Genomic DNA, 18,936 nt, shown 5'->3' on the forward strand with positions numbered 1-18,936 from the left:
GTCTCGCTCGCTCTCTCTCACCGTCTCGCTCTCTCTCTCTCAGTCTCTCTCTCCGTCTCTCTCTGTATCTCTCTCTCTCGCCATCTCTCTCTCTCTCACCATCTCTCTCTCTCACCATCTTGCTCTCTCTCTCGCCGTCTCTCTTTCCCTCTCTCGCAATCTCTCTCTCTCTCTCTCTCCGTCTCTCTCTCTCTCTCGCCGTCTCTCTCTCTTTCGCCGTCTCGCTCGCTCTCTCGCCGTCTCTCTCTCTCTCTCCGTCTCTCTCTGTCTCTCTCTCTCTCGCCATCTCTCTTTCTTGCCGTCTCGCTCTCTCTCCGTCTCTCTCTCTCTCGCCGTCTCTCTCTCTCTCTCCATCTCTCTCTCTCTCTCTCGCCGTCTCTCTCTCTCTCGCCGTCTCTCTCTCTCTCGCCGTCTCTCTCTCCCTCTCTCACCGTCTCTCTCTCCCTCTCTCGCCGTCTCTCTCTCTCTCTCTCGCCGCCTCTCTTTCTTGCCGTCTCGCTCTCTCTCTCTCTCCGTCTCTCTCTCTCCGTCTCTCTCTCTCTCGCTGTCTCTCTCTCTCCCTCCATCTCTCTCTCTCTCTCTCGCTGTCTCTCTCTCTCTCGCCGTCTCTCTCTCCCTCTCTCGCCGTCTCTCTCTCCCTCTCTCGCCGTCTCTCTCTCCCTCTCTCGCCGTCTCTCTCTCCCTCTCTCGCCGTCTCTCTCTCCCTCTCTCGCCGTCTCTCTCTCCCTCTCTCGCCGTCTCTCTCCCTCTCTCGCCGTCTCTCTCTCCCTCTCTCGCAATCTCTCTCTCCCTCTCTCGCAATCTCTCTCTCTCTCTCTCGCCGTCTCTCTCTCTCTCGCCGTCTCTCTCTCTCTCGCCGTCTCTCTCTCGCCGTCTCTCTCTCGCCGTCTCTCTCTCGCCGTCTCTCTCTCGCCGTCTCTCTCTCGCCGTCTCTCTCTCGCCGTCTCTCTCTCTCGCCGTCTCGCTCTCTCTCTCGCCGTCTCGCTCGCTCTCTCTCACCGTCTCGCTCTCTCTCTCTCAGTCTCTCTCTCTCTCCGTCTCTCTCTGTATCTCTCTCTCTCGCCATCTCTCTCTCTCACCATATCTCTCTCTCACCATCTCGCTCTCTCTCTCTCGCCGTCTCGCTTTCCCTCTCTCGCAATCTCTCTCTCTCTCTCTCTCCGTCTCTCTCTCTCTCTCGCAGTCTCTCTCTCTCTTGCCGTCTCTCTCTCTTTCGCCGTCTCGCTCGCGCTCTCGCCGTTTCTCTCTCTCTCTCCGTCTCTCTCTGTCTCTCTCTCGCCATCTCTTTCTCTCACCGTCTCGCTCTCTCTCTCTCGCCGTCTCTCTCTCCCTCTCTTGCCGTCTCTCTCTCCCTCTCTCGCCGTCTCTCTCTCTCTCCCTCTCTCGCCTTCTCTCTCTCTCTCTCCCTCTCTCGCCGTCTCTCTCTCTCTCTCCCTCTCTCACCGACTCTCTCTCCCTCTCTCGCCGTCTCTCTCTCCCTCTCTCGCCATCTCTCTCTCTCCCTCTCTCGCCGTCTCTCTCTCTCTCTTTCTCTCCATCTCTCTCTCCCTCTCTCTCTCTCCCTCTCTCGCCGTCTCTCTCTCTCTCTTTCTCTCCGTCTCTCTCTCCCTCTCTCTCTCTCCCTCTCTCACCGTCTCTCTCTCTCTCGCCGTCTCTCTCTCTCTCTCCGTCTCTCTCTCCCTCTCTCTCTCTCTCTCACCGTCTCTCTCTCTCTCTCGCCGTCTCTCTCTCTCTCTCTCACAGTCTTTCTCTCTCCCTCACCGCCCCTCACTCACTGGCTCGCTCTTTCTCCCGCGTTCACGCGCCCCCCTCCCACCTCCCCTGCGCACCTTCTCCCCCCTCCCTCCCCCCTCGCACGCGCCTTCTCCCCCCTCCCTCCCCCCTCCCGCTCACCTTCTCCCCCCTCCCTACCCCCCTCCCGCGTGCCTTCTCCCCCTCTCCATTCCTTCCCTCGAGCGCCATCTCTGATATTCGTGGAAATCTTTGTGGATAAAGTTGTTTTCTGTTGCCATAGGCCTGTTTAATCGAGCTTCCGCAGTGTTTCTTTTCCGATTGAGAATGAACTGTGGCACTTGGCTGTCCTTGCTGGCCATGAGCAACGCAGATAGCTGCATAAATCCCACAGTGAGGATTCACATGCTGATCGCTGAGGGTTTGTTGTCCTATTATCCTGATTGATGGAGCCCTCCTTTACTTACAGATCATGTTGCTCTGGGCTTTATGATCTTCTAAAATGCAAATGATGAGTTCAAGGTGAGAGGGTGGCCTTTTATTAAGTTTTCCTTCATGGCATTAATCTTGTGAATGGTAAAGAGGGGGTCACCCTGCCTTCTCACTGACTTTATGCTGGCGTTATCTCTTAGCTCCTTTTGAAGGCTGGCCATGGTTCTGTTCTTGCCACACACACTGATGGTTAAGATCATCGGTTTAGCTTGGTGCTGTGGCCCTGTGATGTTGCAACCTGTTTTGGCCTGGGTGAGCAGCTTACTTTTGCGTGATGCCTTGGCTATTGGTACCCGCACCAAGTAGAGTGTGACCCAAAAACATAGGAGGAAACCATTCAGACAATACAGTCTTGGAACGTTAACTCTGCTTCTCTTTCCACCGATGCTACCAGACCTGCTGAGTTTTTCCAGCATTTTCTATTCTTATTACTAATTTTAAGGTGATGGACCCAAGTTCTGCACCTCCACCCCCCCCCACCCCCCACCACCTCTACCATCAGAGGAAGTGGTACTGATGTACCCTATCAAATCTTTTCATCAGCTTAAATTATCTGATGCTGGAGTACCTCGATTTTGGACAAGGTCTAATGGGCTTGGTGAAAATGGCAGGCACTGGTGAGTGAAGCTGGCTCATGAGCTGTATTATAGACCTCCTGGAATGTCAGGTTGCTCCTGCGTCACAATTGTGATCACACCACAGGATAAACTCGCTGACCAAGCTGCCGTGGGCATCTGCCTCCTCCTGTTAACCAGCATTGTCATAAACCTGGCAATAGTTCACCTACTAACTAGCATTGTCATAGACCTAGGGATAGCTTACCTGCTAACTAGCATTGTCATAGAGCTTGGAATAGTTCATCAGTTAACCAGCTTTGTCACATACCTGGGAATAGTTCATCTGTTAACTAGCATTGTCATAGACTGAGGAACAGTTCACCTGTTAACTAGCATTACCATAGACTGAGGAACAGTTCACCTGTTAACTAGCATTACCATAGACATGGGGTAACCCATAAATGTGCAATCCTCAGCAAGGTCACTCGAAGGAGCAGAAATACTGGCTGATTGTCCTTTTCACCCTCACTGAGCAAATAACCTGGAGGGTAATAATGAGCAGCTAATGGGTCTGTACCTCAGCAGGAGTCAACAGCTTTAGAAGGAAAGGGAGAGCATTGGAGGACCTTTTTATAATTGCTGATTCAGGAATATGGATGAAGTCCCCAATCCCAATCTTCAGCCTTTGCCTAGATGAGGATTGATTCTGCAGTGTGAACATTGTCTGAATCTGCATTATTTAATTTAGCGCAGGGAAAAGAAAGGGTAATATGTGTGAGTCTAGTGAACAGTCATTAGCTCTTGGTGAAGGAGTTGGAGCAGGATGGATCATCTGTGAACCAGACTCAACATTAGCCAGGGAGCTAGGTGAGTAGGCACCTAGAACCGGGAGGAGACTATTCAGCCCTTCGATCCTATTCTGCCATTCAATCAGATCATGGCTGTTCTGTTTCTTAGCTCCATCTACTCGCTTCAGTTTGTAACTTTTAACATTCTTACATTAGTTACTACTTTTTTTGATGGATGTATGACTTGGGTATTGGAATAAAGTGTAAAATTTCAAAGTTTGCCAATGATGCCAAACCTGGAGGTGTGGCAAACTGCATATGGTGCCAATCAACTTTTTTAAATTCATTTATGGGATGTGGGCATCACTGGCTAAGTATTGCCCTTCCTTAATTGCCCTTGAGAAAGTGGTGGTGAGCTGCCTTCTTGAACCCCTGCAGTCTATTTGGTGTAGGTGCGCTCAGTGCTGTTAGGAAGGGAGTTCCAGGATTTTAACCTAGCGACAGTGAAGCAACAGGACATAGGCTAGCAGATTGGGCAGACAAATTTTGCAGAAGGGACAAGAAGAGGCAATATGTACTTAATGGTACAGTTCTATAGACTGTGTAGGGACAGAGGGACCTGGGGTTCCTATACATAGATCTTTGAAGGTGGTTCTCCAGATGTCCTTCAGGAAAAGAAATCTGCCATCCTTACCTGGTCTGGCCTACATGTGACTCCACAGCAATGTGATCGACTCTTAAATACCCCACGAAATAGCCTAGCAAGCCACTCAGTTGTATCAAATCACTACAAAATTACAAAAAAGGAATGAAACTGGACAGATCACCTGGCATTGACCAAGAAACAGCAAACTCGGCCCTGTCGACCCTGCAATGTTCTCCTTACTAACATCTGGAGGCTAGTGCCAAAATTGGGAGAGCTGTCTCACAGACTAGTCAAGCAACAGCCTGACATAGTCATCCTCACGGAATCATACCTTACAGATAATGTCCCAGACACCACCATCACCATCCCTGGGTATGTCCTGTCCCACTGAGGTGGTGGCACAGTGGTATACAGTCAGGACGGAGTTGCATTGGGAGTTCTTAACATTGACTCTGAACCCCATGAAGTCTCATGGCATCAGGTCAAACATAGGCAAGGAAACCTCCTGCTGATTGCCACGTACTGCCCTCCCTCAGCTGATGAATCAGTGCTCCTCCATGTTGAACACCACTTGGAGAAAACACTGAGGGTGGCAAGGACACAGAATGTACTCTGGGTGGGGGACTTCAACGTCCATCATGGAGTGGCCGGTAGCACCACTATTGACTGAGGTGGCTGAGTCCTAAAGGACATAACTGCTAGACTGGGTCTGCAGCAGGTGGTGAGGGAACCAACAAGAGGGAAAAACATACTTGACTTCATGCTCACCAACCTGCCTGCTGCAGATGCATCTGTCCATGACAGTATTGATAGGAGTGGCCATTGCACAGTCCTTGTGGAGATGAAGTCACATTGAGGATACCCACCATCCTGTGGTGTGGCACTATCACTTTGCTACATGGGATAGATTTCAAGCAGATCTAGCACTCAAAACTGGGCATCCATGAGGTGGTGTGGGCCATCAGGAGCAGCAGGGCTGTATACAACCACAATCTGTAACCTCATGGCCCAGCATATTTCCCCATTCTGCAATTACCACCAGAGGATCAACCCTGGTTCAATGAAGAGTGCTGGAGAGTATTCTAGGAGCAGCACCAGGCATATCTAAAAATAAGATGTCAACCTGTTGAAGCTACAATAGTGGACTAGTGTGTGCTAAACAGCATAAGCAGCAAGTGATAGACAGAGCTAAGTGATACCACAACAAATGGATCAGATCTAAACTCTGCAGTCCTGCCACATCCAGTCATGAATGGTGGTGGACAATTAAACAATGAATGGAAGGAGGAGGCTCCACAAATATCCCCATCCTCAATGATTGGGGAGCCCAGCACATCAGTGCAAAAGATAAGGCTGAAGTATTTGTAACAATATTCAGCCAGCAGTGCCGAGTTGATGATCCACTTGGCCTCCTCCAGAGGTCCACAGCATCACAGAAGCCGGTCTCAGCCATTTCGATTCACTCCATGTGATATCAAGAAATAGAAACACTCAGCATGGTCATGGCTTATCGTCTATCTCAATGTCACACTCCCACCCTCATCCCACACTCCTTGATGCCTTTAGAGTCTTGTAATCTATCTATTTCCTTCTTAAATATATTCAGGGACTTGGCCCCCACAGCTTCTGTGCCAGAGAATTCCACAGGTTCACCACCCTCTAAGTGAAGAAGTTTCTCCTCACCTCAGTGCTAAATGGCCTACCCCATATCCTGAGACTGTGACCCTTTGTTCTAGAATTCCCAAACAGAGGAAGCATCATCCCTGCTCCCATTCTGCCCAGGCATGTCAGAATTTTATATGTTTCAATGAGACTCTCACTCATTTTTCTAAACTCCAGTGAATGACTGAAGGCACTGGATACTGACAACATTCCAGTGATAGTACTGGAGATTTGTGCACCACAACTGGTTGCATCTTTAGCCAAGCAGTTCCAGTGAAGCTACAACACTGGCATCTGCCCAGCAATGTGAAACTGCCCAGGTATGTCCTATCCACAAAAAGCAGGACAAACCTAACCCGGCTAGCTACCGCCCCATCAGTCCACTCTCGATCAACAGCAAAGTGATGGAAAGGGTAGTTGACAGTGCTATCAAGTGGCACTTACTCGGCAATAACCTGCGCATTGACTCTCAGTTTGGGTTCTGCCATGGCCCCTCAGCTCCTGACCTCAATACAGCCTTGGTCTAAACAGGGTCAAAAGAAATGAACTTGAGGTGAGGTGACTGCCCTTGAAATCAAAACAGCATTTGACCAAGTGTGGCATCAAGGAGCCCTAGCAAAACTGAAATCAGTGGGAATCAGGGGAAAATCTATTCACAGGCTGGAGTCAGACCTAGCACAAAGGAAGATGGTTGTGCTTTTTGGAGGTCAACCATCTCAGCCCATGGATATGACTGCAGAAGTTCCTCAGTGTAGTGTCCTAGGCCCAACCATCTTCAGCTATTTTATCAATGACCTTCCATCCACCAGGTCAGAAGTGGGTATGTTCGCTGATGATTGCACAATGTTCAGCACCATCCACAACTCCTCAGATAATGAAGCAGTGTATCCATATGCAGCAAAACCTGGACAACGTTCAGGCTTTGGGCTGATAAGTAGCAAGTAACATTCGCACCACACAAGTGCCAGGCAATGACCATCTCCAACAAGAGAGAATCCAACCATCTTCTCTTGACGTTCAATGTTGAATTCCCCATTATCAGCATACCATTGACCAGAAACTGAACTGGACTAGCCATATAAATACTGTGGCTGCAAAAGCAGGTCAGAGGCTAGGAATCCTGCGGCAAGTAATTCAACTCCTGACTCCACAGAGCCTGTTCACCATCTACAAGACACAAGTCAGGAGTGTGATGGAATACTCTCCCCCTGCCTGGATGAATGCTGCTCCAACAATATTCAAGAAGTTCGACACCATCAGGATAAAGCAGACTGCTTGATTGGCACCCCATCCACCACCTTCACATCCACTCCCTCCACCACTGATGTGCGTACCATCTACAAGAAGGACTGCAGCACCTCACCAAGACTCCTTTAACAGCAAACCCGTGACCTCTACCGCCTAGAAGGACAAGGGCAGTAGCTGCATCGGAATGCCACCGCTTGCTAGTTTCCCTCCAAGCCGCACGCTATCCTGACTTGGAAGTGGATCACTGTTCCTTTACTGTCGTTGGGTCAAAATCCTGAAACTCCCTTCCAAATAACATTGTGGGTGCACTTAGTCCACATGGACTGCAGCGGTTCAAGAAGGCAGCTCACCACCACCTTCTTGAGGGCAATCAGGGATGGGCAATAAAAAAAATTGCTGGCCTTGCCAGCGACACCCACATTCCACAAAAGAATTTAAAAACATATTGCAAGAGTAGTTAGCAAAGCATGGGATTTGGTCTTCATAAATAGACGCACTTAGGATAAAAACAGGGAACCTCTGGGGAATCTTTATAAAGCTCATTAATCTCTGGCTAGAGTATTGTGCCCAGTCCTGGTCACCACGTCTTAGGAAGGATGTGAGGTTTCCAAGGATGAGGGATTTTAGCTGCAGGATTAGGTTGGAGAAGCTGGGATTGTTTCTCCTTGGAGCAAAGAAGATTGAGGGGAAATGTAAATGCAAGTTATTTTTCTTTGAACACCCAGAAACAATGCTGATGGCACAGCGGTTTGCTCTGTAATTTACAGCCTTGCTCATTTCTTGATGAAGTTTGCCACACGGTCCCTGTTCTAACAAGCTTTTTAATAGATTTCTGATTAGTTTTACATCGGGAAAATAAAGGATTTGCTTAATAAGGACATTTAATGGGAAGCCTGACTGGAGCTCCCACCTAATAAACCTTTCCAGGATACGATTAAATATAGCCCTGGAACTTATATTACTCCAATCCCAGTTACATTCTATGGGTGTTGATGAGAGTACCTTGAACTTTAAGCTCTAAGCTTTTAGAGGACAAGTGGTAATTATAACTATGGATCAGTTACTGACCGCATACAGTTACAGATTCCCTGTAATGGTATCCAACATTTGTGTGTTTCAGCACTAATAGTTTGGGGCGAGGTCTATATATTATAACACTAACAGAAGGAAGCAATTGAAGTAATAGGATGAAAAAATATCACATCTCCCTATTTCCTGTTCTAACAGCCAGACTTTTATGTATCTAGCTATCCATATATATAATAGAAAAAAATCTACACGTCCATTGGGAAAGAGCAGGAGGAGGGACCAGTTGGATAGTTTTACCAAGGAATCAGCACAGACACAGTGGGCTGAATGGCCTCATTCTATGCTGTATCATTGTGATTTTTTTTGAAATGTTCTCCCCTGGCATGAAGGCATTAAGTCTTAAAGACAATGGGCCAAATGGCCTGCTTCATTGTTAGTGTGATTCCAGGTAATTTATCTCATTTGCTACTGTGTGTAAATTGACTGCTGTATTTGCTTTAAAACATAATTGAATTTCCAATGTGATTGACCAGCTGTTAAGTGCTGAGCCTGTCAACGCAGTATCTAAATGCAAATTCTTACTTCTATTCATTGTTAATGACAGTAATTTATTTTCAAACTGCCCGAGCACAACACTAAGAGGTGCTTTGCAACAACTGCTACTTGGTCTTCTACATATTCAGTGGCCAGACAGAAATCAGCCATTTACAACTGGAAGGGGGACAGATATCAGCTTGGCCCAGCTGGTAGCACTCTTGCCGCTGAACTGGGAAGTTCTGGTTTTGAGCCCTGCTCCCAGGATTTATCTGTGCTGGAGGTGGTACCAGGGATTGGACACAGGAGTTTCCTGAGCCTGCCTGGCCCCTGAATGTGTGTTTAAAATTTATCCATGTTGGTTTGGATTACACTGTATGAATGTTGCATTCTCATGGTGGCTCAGCTTTCCGGTTAAAAGATTTTTCCTGCTCTGTTGTCCCATTGACTTTTTCTTCCCTATAGGTTTGCATCTGTTTTCTCAATGGAAAAACCTGGGTTTCTGCGATATGGATGAAGCTGAAATTGCTAACAGTTTTGGCAGATTCTTTATAAATCACGTTGTCAAACTGCCCAACATTTTTGTATTGCAGTGAGGCAGTTGGCACACAACAGTGTTCGAATATGGTTCCATAGCCTGCATAATTCACAAGTGTTGTACTATAGGTGTAGCTGATACGTCTATAGCTAGTTAATATTATGTAGTATTTTGTCCCTGCCCCACTCTCTGAACTAATCTCAGGATTGAGAAACATTTGCATTTATATGGCCTTCTACCAAAGTGAACTCCTCCAGCTCAACAACCTTTCAAAATCTCTTCTCTTCCAATTCTGGTCCCTTAAATATCCTCGATTTCCATCATTCCACCATTGGTAGCTGCAACTTCAGTTGCCAAGGTCCTAAGCTCTGAAATTACTTTCCTGAATATTTTGCCTCTATGGGCCCTTCTTTAAGGTGCTCCTTAAAACCTTCCTCTTTGGTTGTATGTAGCCCGATCAAATTTTTATTTGCTAACATTCCTGTGAAGTGCATTATGACTTGTTACTACATAAAACCTATATAAATGCAATTTGTTGTTGTACTGGAACAACTTTGTGAGCCCAGGATTCTCTTATTGGCTTGGAACAACATTTGGACCCAGAGGTGAGAATCCCATCACCTGCACCAGGCTCCCACTCAAGGTGAGAGCACCAGCTGTCGACTGAAATTTTTTCTCCCTTTTTATTTTAATTTTTTTTCTATTTTGTGTCTTGCCAACATATGAAAGAGAAATTGTGCATTTTGAAACTAGCTGGTAAATTTGAAGCCAGTTTTGAGAGGGAAATTAACTCGTAAAGTTGCATTACAGATTGAAATCGCATTTGTTTGAATATACTGAACGCTAGTTGTCTTTAAGTTAGTGTCATGCTCAAGACATCAGGCCAGACTTGACCATGATAGTTGTATAAAGTCAGGAGGCAGTTGCACTGGGAGTTCTCGGCATCAATTCCAGACCCCATGAAGTCTCATGGCATCAGGTCAAACATGGGCAAGGAAACCTCTTGCTGATTACCACCTACTGAACCCCCCCACCCTCCCTCAGCTGATGAATCAGTTCTCCTCCATGTTGAATACCACTTGGAGGAAGCACTGAAGGTGGCAAGGGCACAGAATGTACTCTGGGTGGGGAAATTCAACGTCCATCATGGAGTGGCCGGTAGCACCACTACTGACTGAGGTGGCCAAGTCCTAAAGGACATAGCTGTTAGACTGGGTCTGCGAGAGATGGTGAGGGAACCAACAAGAGGGAAAAATCTATTTGACCTTGCCCTCACCAATCTACCTGTCACAGATAAATCTGTCCATGACAGTATTGATAGGAATGGCCACTGCACAGTCCTTATGGAGATGAAGTCACATTGAGGATACCCACCATCATGTGGTGTGGCACTATCACTGTGCTAAATGAGGTTACTGTCTGTAACCTCATGGCCTGGCATACCCCCCACTCTACTATTACCATCAAACCAGGGGATCAACCCTGGTTCAATGAAGAGTTCAGGAGGGCATGCCAGGAGCAGCACCAGGCATACTGAAAAATGAGGTGTCAACTTGGTGAGGCTGTAACACAGGATTACTTGTGTGCCAAACAGCATAAGCAGCAAGCAACAGACAGAACTCAGCAATCACACAACCAACAGATCAGACCTAAGCTCTGCAGTTCTGCTGGATCCAGTCTTGAATGGTGGTGGACAATTAAACAACTCACTGGAGGAGGAGGCTCCACAAATATCCCCATCCTCAATGATTGGGGAGCCCAGCATATCAGTGCAAAAGATAAGGCTGAAGCATTTGCTACAATCTTCAGCCAGAAGTGCCGAGTGGATGATTAATCTCAGCCTCCTCTGGAGATCCCCAGCATCACAGATGCCAGTCTTCAGCCAATTCGATTCACTCCACCTGATATCAAGAAACGGCTGAAAACACTGGATACTGCAAAGGCTATGGGCCCTGACAATATTCCGGCAATAATACTGAAGACTTCAGAACTAGCCGCACCCCTAGCCAAGCTGTTCCAGTAAGTTACAACACTGGCATCTTCCTGGCTACGTGGAAAATTGCCCAGGTATGTCCTGTACACAAAAAGCGGGACAATCCAACCCAGCCAGTCACTGCTCCATCAGTCTACTCTTGATCATCAGTAAAGTGACGGAAGGGGCCATCAGCAGTGCTATCAAGTGACACTTGCTTAGCAATAACCTGCTCACTGACACCCAGTTTGGGTCCCGCCAGGGCCATTCAGCTCTTAACCTCATTACAGCCTTGGCTCAAACATGAGCAAAAGAGTTGAACTCCCAAGGTGAGGTGAGAGTGACTGCCCTTGACCCCTAGGCCGCATTTGACCGAGTGTGGCATCAGGGAGCCCTAGCAAAACTGGAGTCAATGGGAATCGGGAAAAACTCTCCACTGGTTGGAGTCATGCCTAGCACAAAGGAAGATGGTTGTGGTTGTTGGAGGTCAGTCATCTCACTCCAGTACATCACTACAGGAGTTCCACAGGGAAGTGTCCTTGGCCCAACCATCTTCAGCTGCTTCATCAATGACCTTCCTTCCATCATAAGGTCAGAATTGGGATGTTTGCTGATGATTGCACAATGTTCAGCATCATTCGCGACTCCTCAGATACTGAAGCAGTCCATGTCCAAATGCAGTAAGACCTGGACAATATCCAGGCTTGGGCTGACAAGTCGCAAGTAACATTCACACCACACAAGTGTCAGGCAATGACCATCTCCAACAAGAGAGAATCCACCCATCGCCCCTTGATATTCAATGGTATTACCATCACTGAATCCCCCACTATCAACATCCTGGGAGTTGCCATTGACCAGAAACTGAACTGGAGTTGCCACATACAAGAGCAGGTCAGAGGCTAGGAATAGTGCGATGAGTAACTCACCTCCTGACTCCCCAAAGCCTGTCCACCATCTACAAAGTGCAAGTCAGGAGTGTGACAGAATACTCTCCACTTGCCTAGATGAGTGCAGCTCCCACAACACTGAAGAAGCTTGACACCGTCCAGGACAAAGCAGCCCGCTTGATTGGCACCCCATCCACAAACATTCACTCCCTCCATCAACAACGCACAGTAACAGCAGTGTGTACCATCTACAAGATGCACTGCAGGAATTCACCAAGGCTCCTCAGACAGCACCTTCCAAACCCACGACCACTACCATCTAAAGGACAAGGACAGGAAGTTCCCCTCCAAGCCATTCACCATCCTGACTTGGAAATATATGGCCATTCCTTCACTGTTGCTGGGTCCAAATCCTGGAACTCCCTTCCTTACAGCACTGTGGGTGTACCCACACCACAGGTACTGCAGCGGTTCAAGGCAGTGGATCACCACGACCTTCTCAAGGGCAACTAAGGATGGGCAATAAATGCTGGCCCAGCCAGCGAAGGCTGTATCCCATGAATAAATTTTTAAAAACATCACTGGTCTGCAGTTGCCTTCTTTTGAATGCAGGCCTGTTTTCAACAGACAGTAAAATGAGGTGGTGCACCAATGGCCCATTGTGTAACCTGATCCTGTTAGCTTCCTGTCGTGATGACAGAATTATCACTCCCATTGAGCTGACCAGTTCCAGAAACCAGGGTTTAATCCTTGATTGTGGATGGCCCAGAGTAACCAAAACAGCATCCGCTGTCTTGAGTGTGGAAGCACTTTTAGAAAATGATCTTTATTATTCTTCACAGTGCTAAAGTAATGTTCGCAATCTCTGCAAATTCTATAATCAATGCTCTTTCAGATCAGAAGGGCAGTAATTGTGCCTGGATCGATCATCAGAACTGTATTGTTACGTCAAGAGAGGAAGGATTAACAACCGACACTGACACTGAGTATGATGTCAATTCAAGATCATCATTGAATTAATAGAGAACATTTTGTCAGAGATGAGAAACTGTGTGTATTCATGGTGAATGACACGCACACAAATGCGCATATGCACACACACACACACACACACATACACACACACAAACACACAGACACACCCCACCCCCGCCACTTTTACTTGCACACCATTGGTGCATATGCATACCGCGCGCACATTCTGTGGGGATGCTCCTAATCTCATGTTGAAAAGTCAGTTAGATATCTTAAGAAACCTAAGAGAATTAGTGTAAACATATTTCCTTTGATACTGGCAGGAGATTCCTGCCGAATTCTGCCCTGTATGCACATGTACATGTACACATGCTGCCTTGCATCATCGCAAAATCACAGAATCTCAGAATCTTTACAATGCGGAAGGAGGTCATTCGGCCCGTCAAGTCTGTACTGGCTTCCTGAAAGAGCATTCTACTTAGTCCTACTACGCTCCCTTATCCCCGTAACCTTGTAAATTCCTTCTTTTAAATAGCCATCCAATTCCCTTTTAAATACCTGCCCCCACCACCCCCTCAGGAAGTTTGTTCCAGACTCAAACCATTCTCTGGGTGAAAAAAAATTTCCTGACATCATTTTTTTCTCCTTTTGCCAATTATTTTGAATCTATGCCTTCTAGTTCTTGATGCTTTCTTGAGTGGGAACAGTTTGTCATTAATTACCTTGAGCATACCCCTCAGGACCTTGAATACCTAGATCAATTCTTCTCTCAGCCTTCTTTTCTCCAAGGAAAACAGTCCCAACCTCTCCAATCTATCCTCATAGCTACTGTTCTTTATCCCAGGAATTACTCTTGTGAATCTCCTTTGGACTCCCTTTAATGCCTTCAAATCCTCAAGTATGGTGCCCAGAACTGGACGCAGGACTCCAGATGAGACCTAACTGGTGTCTTATACAAGTTCAACATGACCTCCTAACTCTTGTACTCATTGTTCCTATTAATAAAGCCTAAGACACTATATGCTTTATTCACTGCTCTCTCAACATGCCCTGCCATCTTTAATGATTTATGCCTGTATTCATCGAGGTTCCTCTGTTCCTACACCTCCTTTAGAATTTTTCCCTTTATTTTATATTGTCTCTCCATATTCTTCTGAATCATCTTACACTTCTCTGCATTGAACTTCATCTGTCACTTGTCAGCCCAATCGACCAACATGTCTATGTCCTTTTGAAGTTCAAGACTATCCTCATCACAGTTGACAATATTTCTAATCTTCGTATCATCTACAAATTTTGAAGTCATGCCCTGAACATCACAGTCTATGTCATTAACATATTTCAGGAAGAGAAAGGGTCCCAACACTGACCCGTGGAGTACTCCACTACAGATCTTCCTCCAATCTGAAAAACAACCATTTATCACTGTTTTCAACCATTTACTCTGTTTCCTGTCACTCAGCCAATTCCTTATCCAAGTGCCTACTTTCCCTTTTATTCCATGAGCTAGAATTTTGCTCAGAAGTCTGTTGTGTGGCGCTGTATCAAATGCCTTTTGAAACCCATATACACCACATCAACAACGTTGCCCTTATCAACCTTCGCTGTTACCTCCTCAAAGAACGCAAGTTAGTTAAACATGTTTTTCCCTTAATGAACCCTTGCTGGCTTTCCTTAATTATCCTGCACTTGTCTAAGTGAGTATTGTTTTTGTCCCGAACTATAGTTTCCAGAAGTGTCCCTATCACTGAGGTCAAACTGACTGGTCTGCAGCTGCCGGCTTTATCCTTGCACCCCTTCTTGATCGCGGGTGTAACATCTGCAATTGTCCAGTCCTCTGGCACCGCTTCTGTGCCTAAGGAAGACTAGAAGATTATCACTAGTGCCTTTGCAATTTCCGCTCTCACTTCCCTCAGCACCCTTGGATGCATCTCATGTGGTCCTGGTACCTTATCAATTTAAAGTAAAGATAGCCTTTCTAACACTTCCACCTTCTCAATTGTAAATACTTTTAGGGTACCAGTTAATTCCCCTCTCATCTTGGCCTGAGTAGCATTTTCCTTTTTAAAGATAGATGCAGAATTCTCATTTAATACCTCTGCTATTTCCCCTGCCTGCACATGCAAGCTCCCTTTTTTACCCCGAATCGGTCCTACTCTTTCTTTTACCACCCTTTTATAATTTATATGCTTATAGAAGACCTTGGGATTCCCTTTCATGTTATCCGCCAGTGTCTTTTCATGCTCTCTCCTTGCTTTACTTATTAGTTTTTTCACTTCCCCTCTGGTCCTCCTATATTCAGCCTGACTCTCCATTGTATTTCCTACCTAACATCTGTCATACGCATACTTATTCCTTTTCATCTTCACCTCTATCTCTCTTGTCATCCCAGGCGTTCTGGATTTATTTGTCCTATCTTTCCCCTTCAAGGGAATATACTTGACATTGCCTACAATACTTTTTCTTTGAAGGTGGCCCATTGTTCAGCCGCTGTCTTTTCTGCCAACATATGATTCCAACTCGTTCAACTCATATGCATTCTCATCCCTTTGAAGTTGACTTTTCCCCAATTAGTGATCCCTGTTCAGGATTGTTCCTTATCCTTTCCCACGGCCACCCTAAACCCTATAGTACGATAGCCATTGTCCCCGAAATGCTCTCCCATTGATATTGCTCCACTTAGGCCAACTCATTCCCCAGAACCAGGTCCAACAGTGCCTGCCCCCTCCTACTGGAAATGTACTGCTGCAGAAAATTATCTTGAACACATCCCACCTGCACCAGAACTGGTCTCAATGCCTCCAGAAATCTAAAGCCCTCCCCCTTACTCCATTTCTCCAGCCATGTGTTGAACTGCTCAATCTTCCTATTCTAATGCTCACTAGCACAAGGCACTGGGAGTAACCTTGAGATTACTGCTCTTGAGGTCCTGCTTTTTAATTCCCTTCCCAACTCCCTAAAAACTGCTTTCAGGACCTCATCCCTTTTTCCTGCCTATGTCATTGGTCCCAATGTGGACCACAACGTCTGGTTGTTCACTCTCCCACAAAAGGGGCTGTGTGACATCCTTGACCCTTGCACCAGGGAGGCAACATATCATCCTGGAGTCATGTCTTCGCCCGCAGAAGCGCCTGTCTGCTCCCCTAACTATGGAATCCCCTACCTCTATAGCACTTCCACTCTTCCTCCTCCCCTCCTGTGCCACTGAGATAACTGTGGTGCCACGAACTTGGCTCTTGTTACAGTCCTCTGAGGGACCATCTCTCTCACCAGCATCCAAAATGGAAAAGCGGTTAGAGAGTGAGATAACCCCAGGGGATTCCTCCACTGCCTGCCTGTTTCTCTTTGATACTCTGGTGGTCACCATTCCCTCTCTGCTTGTGTACTTCTTAGTTGCAGTGTGACCACTTCTCTACATATGCTATCCATGTAATCCTTAGCCTTGCGGATACGCCAGTTTCTCCAGCCATCTCTCGAGTTCCACAAGCCAGACCTCAAGTTTCTGCAACTGGTGACACTTCTTGCAGATGCAGTTATTGAGGCCATTTTGTGCCTGCATAAGTTCCCACATCCCACAGGATGCACATTCCACATGGCTGATCTGCACTGATGTACCTTTACATGATGACTTTACATAAAATGTTTACTGTGGCATGACATAATGTATTAACTTGTCTGCCACTCACCAATCAGCTCCTCTGTGCCGAGTCCAGAAAGGCCTATAATTACCAACCAATTAACTTAGGGGACTCCTGTGCCGTTACTTTTAGATTTTTAACTGTAAACTTCTGACTCTCTCTGCTGCTTTAAGCTCCTGGACCTCTCCAGTTAATTACCAGTTACTGATTAACCTACTCCTTCTGCTGCACCAAAGTGGAAATCAAATGCTGGAGGCTGAAAAAGAGTAGAAGAAAGGAGCATCTCCATCCCCCTCTACCGAGCTCTCAATTCAGCAAGCTCTACTTCTTGCAATAAACTTTACCTAAGGTACCTCTTTTCTTCCATGCACCAAATTCCCACTTATATCAAATTCCCAAGTACTCACCCTGTCTCCGTCTCACTCAGGTGTAGCCCCCCTTACTGACAATGCTTACATGCACATGCACCTCACGCAAATGCACCTCACACATACCCACACATCTTTCTTGTGCTCACACCTCACATACACGCAACACTCACATACATACTCCTCATATACACACTGACACTTGATTTTTCCCTTGCTTTTCTGCTGTTATCATTTTATTCCCTCAATAACTGCCTCACCTGATCATTTCTTCCAATTAATCCCTTATTCCCAGTCTCAAATTAACAATTCCTGTGAGCATTATTTGATGTATAAACACAAGTCCTTTTCATTCCACATGTTTTTATTCTTCATTTCCCCGGTCCTCCTGACTTAGGCAAAGTGTTGTCACTAGGATTCCAGTAAGGAATGCATTGAGCACCTGAAATTTTCAGCAGCTATCCAAGCTTAGATTGTGTCTGGAGAGAGCTTTTTAAGCTCTATAACATTGGTCCAGGTCTGTCACTGAATAACACTTAGGTACAGTACTGGTGGGAATGGGTCTGTCACGATATAACACTGGGTTACAGTACTGGTAGGGACAGGTCTGTCACTGTATAACATTGGTTTACAGCACTGTTGGGGGCAGTTCTGTCACCGTATCATATTGGGTTATAGTACTGGTAGGGACAGGTCCATCACTGTATAACATTGGTTTACAGCACTGTTGGAGGCAGGTCTGTCACCATATAACACTGGGGTACAGTGGATACAGGTCTGCTGCTGTATAACGTGGGTACAGTATTGATGGGGATGAGTCTGTCACTGTATGTCACTGGGTACAGTATTGGTGGGGATGGGTCTATCACTGTAAACACTGGGTACAGTATTGGTGGGGATGGGTCTATCACTGTATAACACTGGGGTACAGTACTGGTAGGGACCGGTGTGTCACTGTATAACACTGGGGTACAGGTCTGTTACTGTATAATGGATATAGTACTGGTGGGTACAGGTCTGTTACTGTATAACACTGGGGTACAGTACTGATGGGGACTTGTCTGTCACTTTATAACACTGGAGTGTAGTACTGTCATTGTGTAATCCTATATTTATCATTAGCCACTGTACTACCATACCCCATATTGAATATCATGAAAGAAATATAAAACATAAAATAGGTGGTTAAAGTGAGATTTCTTAACTCATTTTAAATAAGTCCTCGTGACAACACTGATTTGTGTGGTTTTAATTTTCTTTGTTGCATGCTCTTAACTTTATTCTTCATTCATTAACTGTTTCCACATCATTCTTTGCTCTTTTCCTGCTATTTGTGCCTGTTTCCCATTCCTTTATTTCTTCCCCCTTTCTCTTTTCCTTCCTCAGTTCCCAAGGGACGACTTTTCCCAGAGGAAAGCCCATGCTTATGAGGTAAGAGTCAGTTGCACTGCAAGATTATTGGGTGGATCGTTGAAGTGATTTATTGGAGGAATGCTGAGTGGTTGAGACCAGGAAACTGGAACGAACTGGATAGATGCTTGAACACCGGAATGTTTAGCAACAGGAAAAGGGTATAGAACCTTATACATCTGTCTCTTGCTTGATGAATCACACCTTCCCACTTTCTCCCCACATCCCTCGATCCAAACTTTCTACCTCCCCCCCGCCCCATTTTCCCCCAATCCCACCTTCTTCCCATATCCCTCTCTCCCACCGATCCACCTTCTCCCCAACTTCCTCTGTGCCTACTTCTCCACATATCCTTCAATCTCACCTACCCACTTTTTCCACATATTTCTCAACCCCACTTACCTCCTCCCAGCCACTGGAGAGTTTTCTCTCTGATCCTCTTTGTTTCTTTCCCTCAA

The 18,936-nt window shown here is 46.3% G+C and overlaps 1 protein-coding gene across 4 annotated transcripts in view; it reads left to right on the forward strand.

Moving 5' to 3' along the window:
- gbe1b (glucan (1,4-alpha-), branching enzyme 1b) overlaps nt 1-18,936 on the forward strand; it is a 600,154-nt gene that overhangs the window by 566,360 nt on the left and 14,858 nt on the right. For 2 of the 4 annotated variants that reach the window (XM_041211102.1, XM_041211103.1), the window contains exon 16: nt 18,455-18,499. The exons of 1 other annotated variant lie outside the window; for it this stretch is intronic. In XM_041211102.1, the coding sequence (XP_041067036.1) occupies nt 18,455-18,499 (45 nt within the window). Of the gene's footprint in view, nt 1-9,152; nt 9,700-18,454; nt 18,500-18,936 lie in introns of those variants that run through there. One more of the 4 variants, XM_041211104.1, reaches the window with a different exon arrangement.

This window comes from Carcharodon carcharias, chromosome 18 (genome assembly GCF_017639515.1).
Source record: "Carcharodon carcharias isolate sCarCar2 chromosome 18, sCarCar2.pri, whole genome shotgun sequence".
In the NCBI taxonomy this organism is placed as follows: Eukaryota; Metazoa; Chordata; class Chondrichthyes; order Lamniformes; family Lamnidae; genus Carcharodon; species Carcharodon carcharias.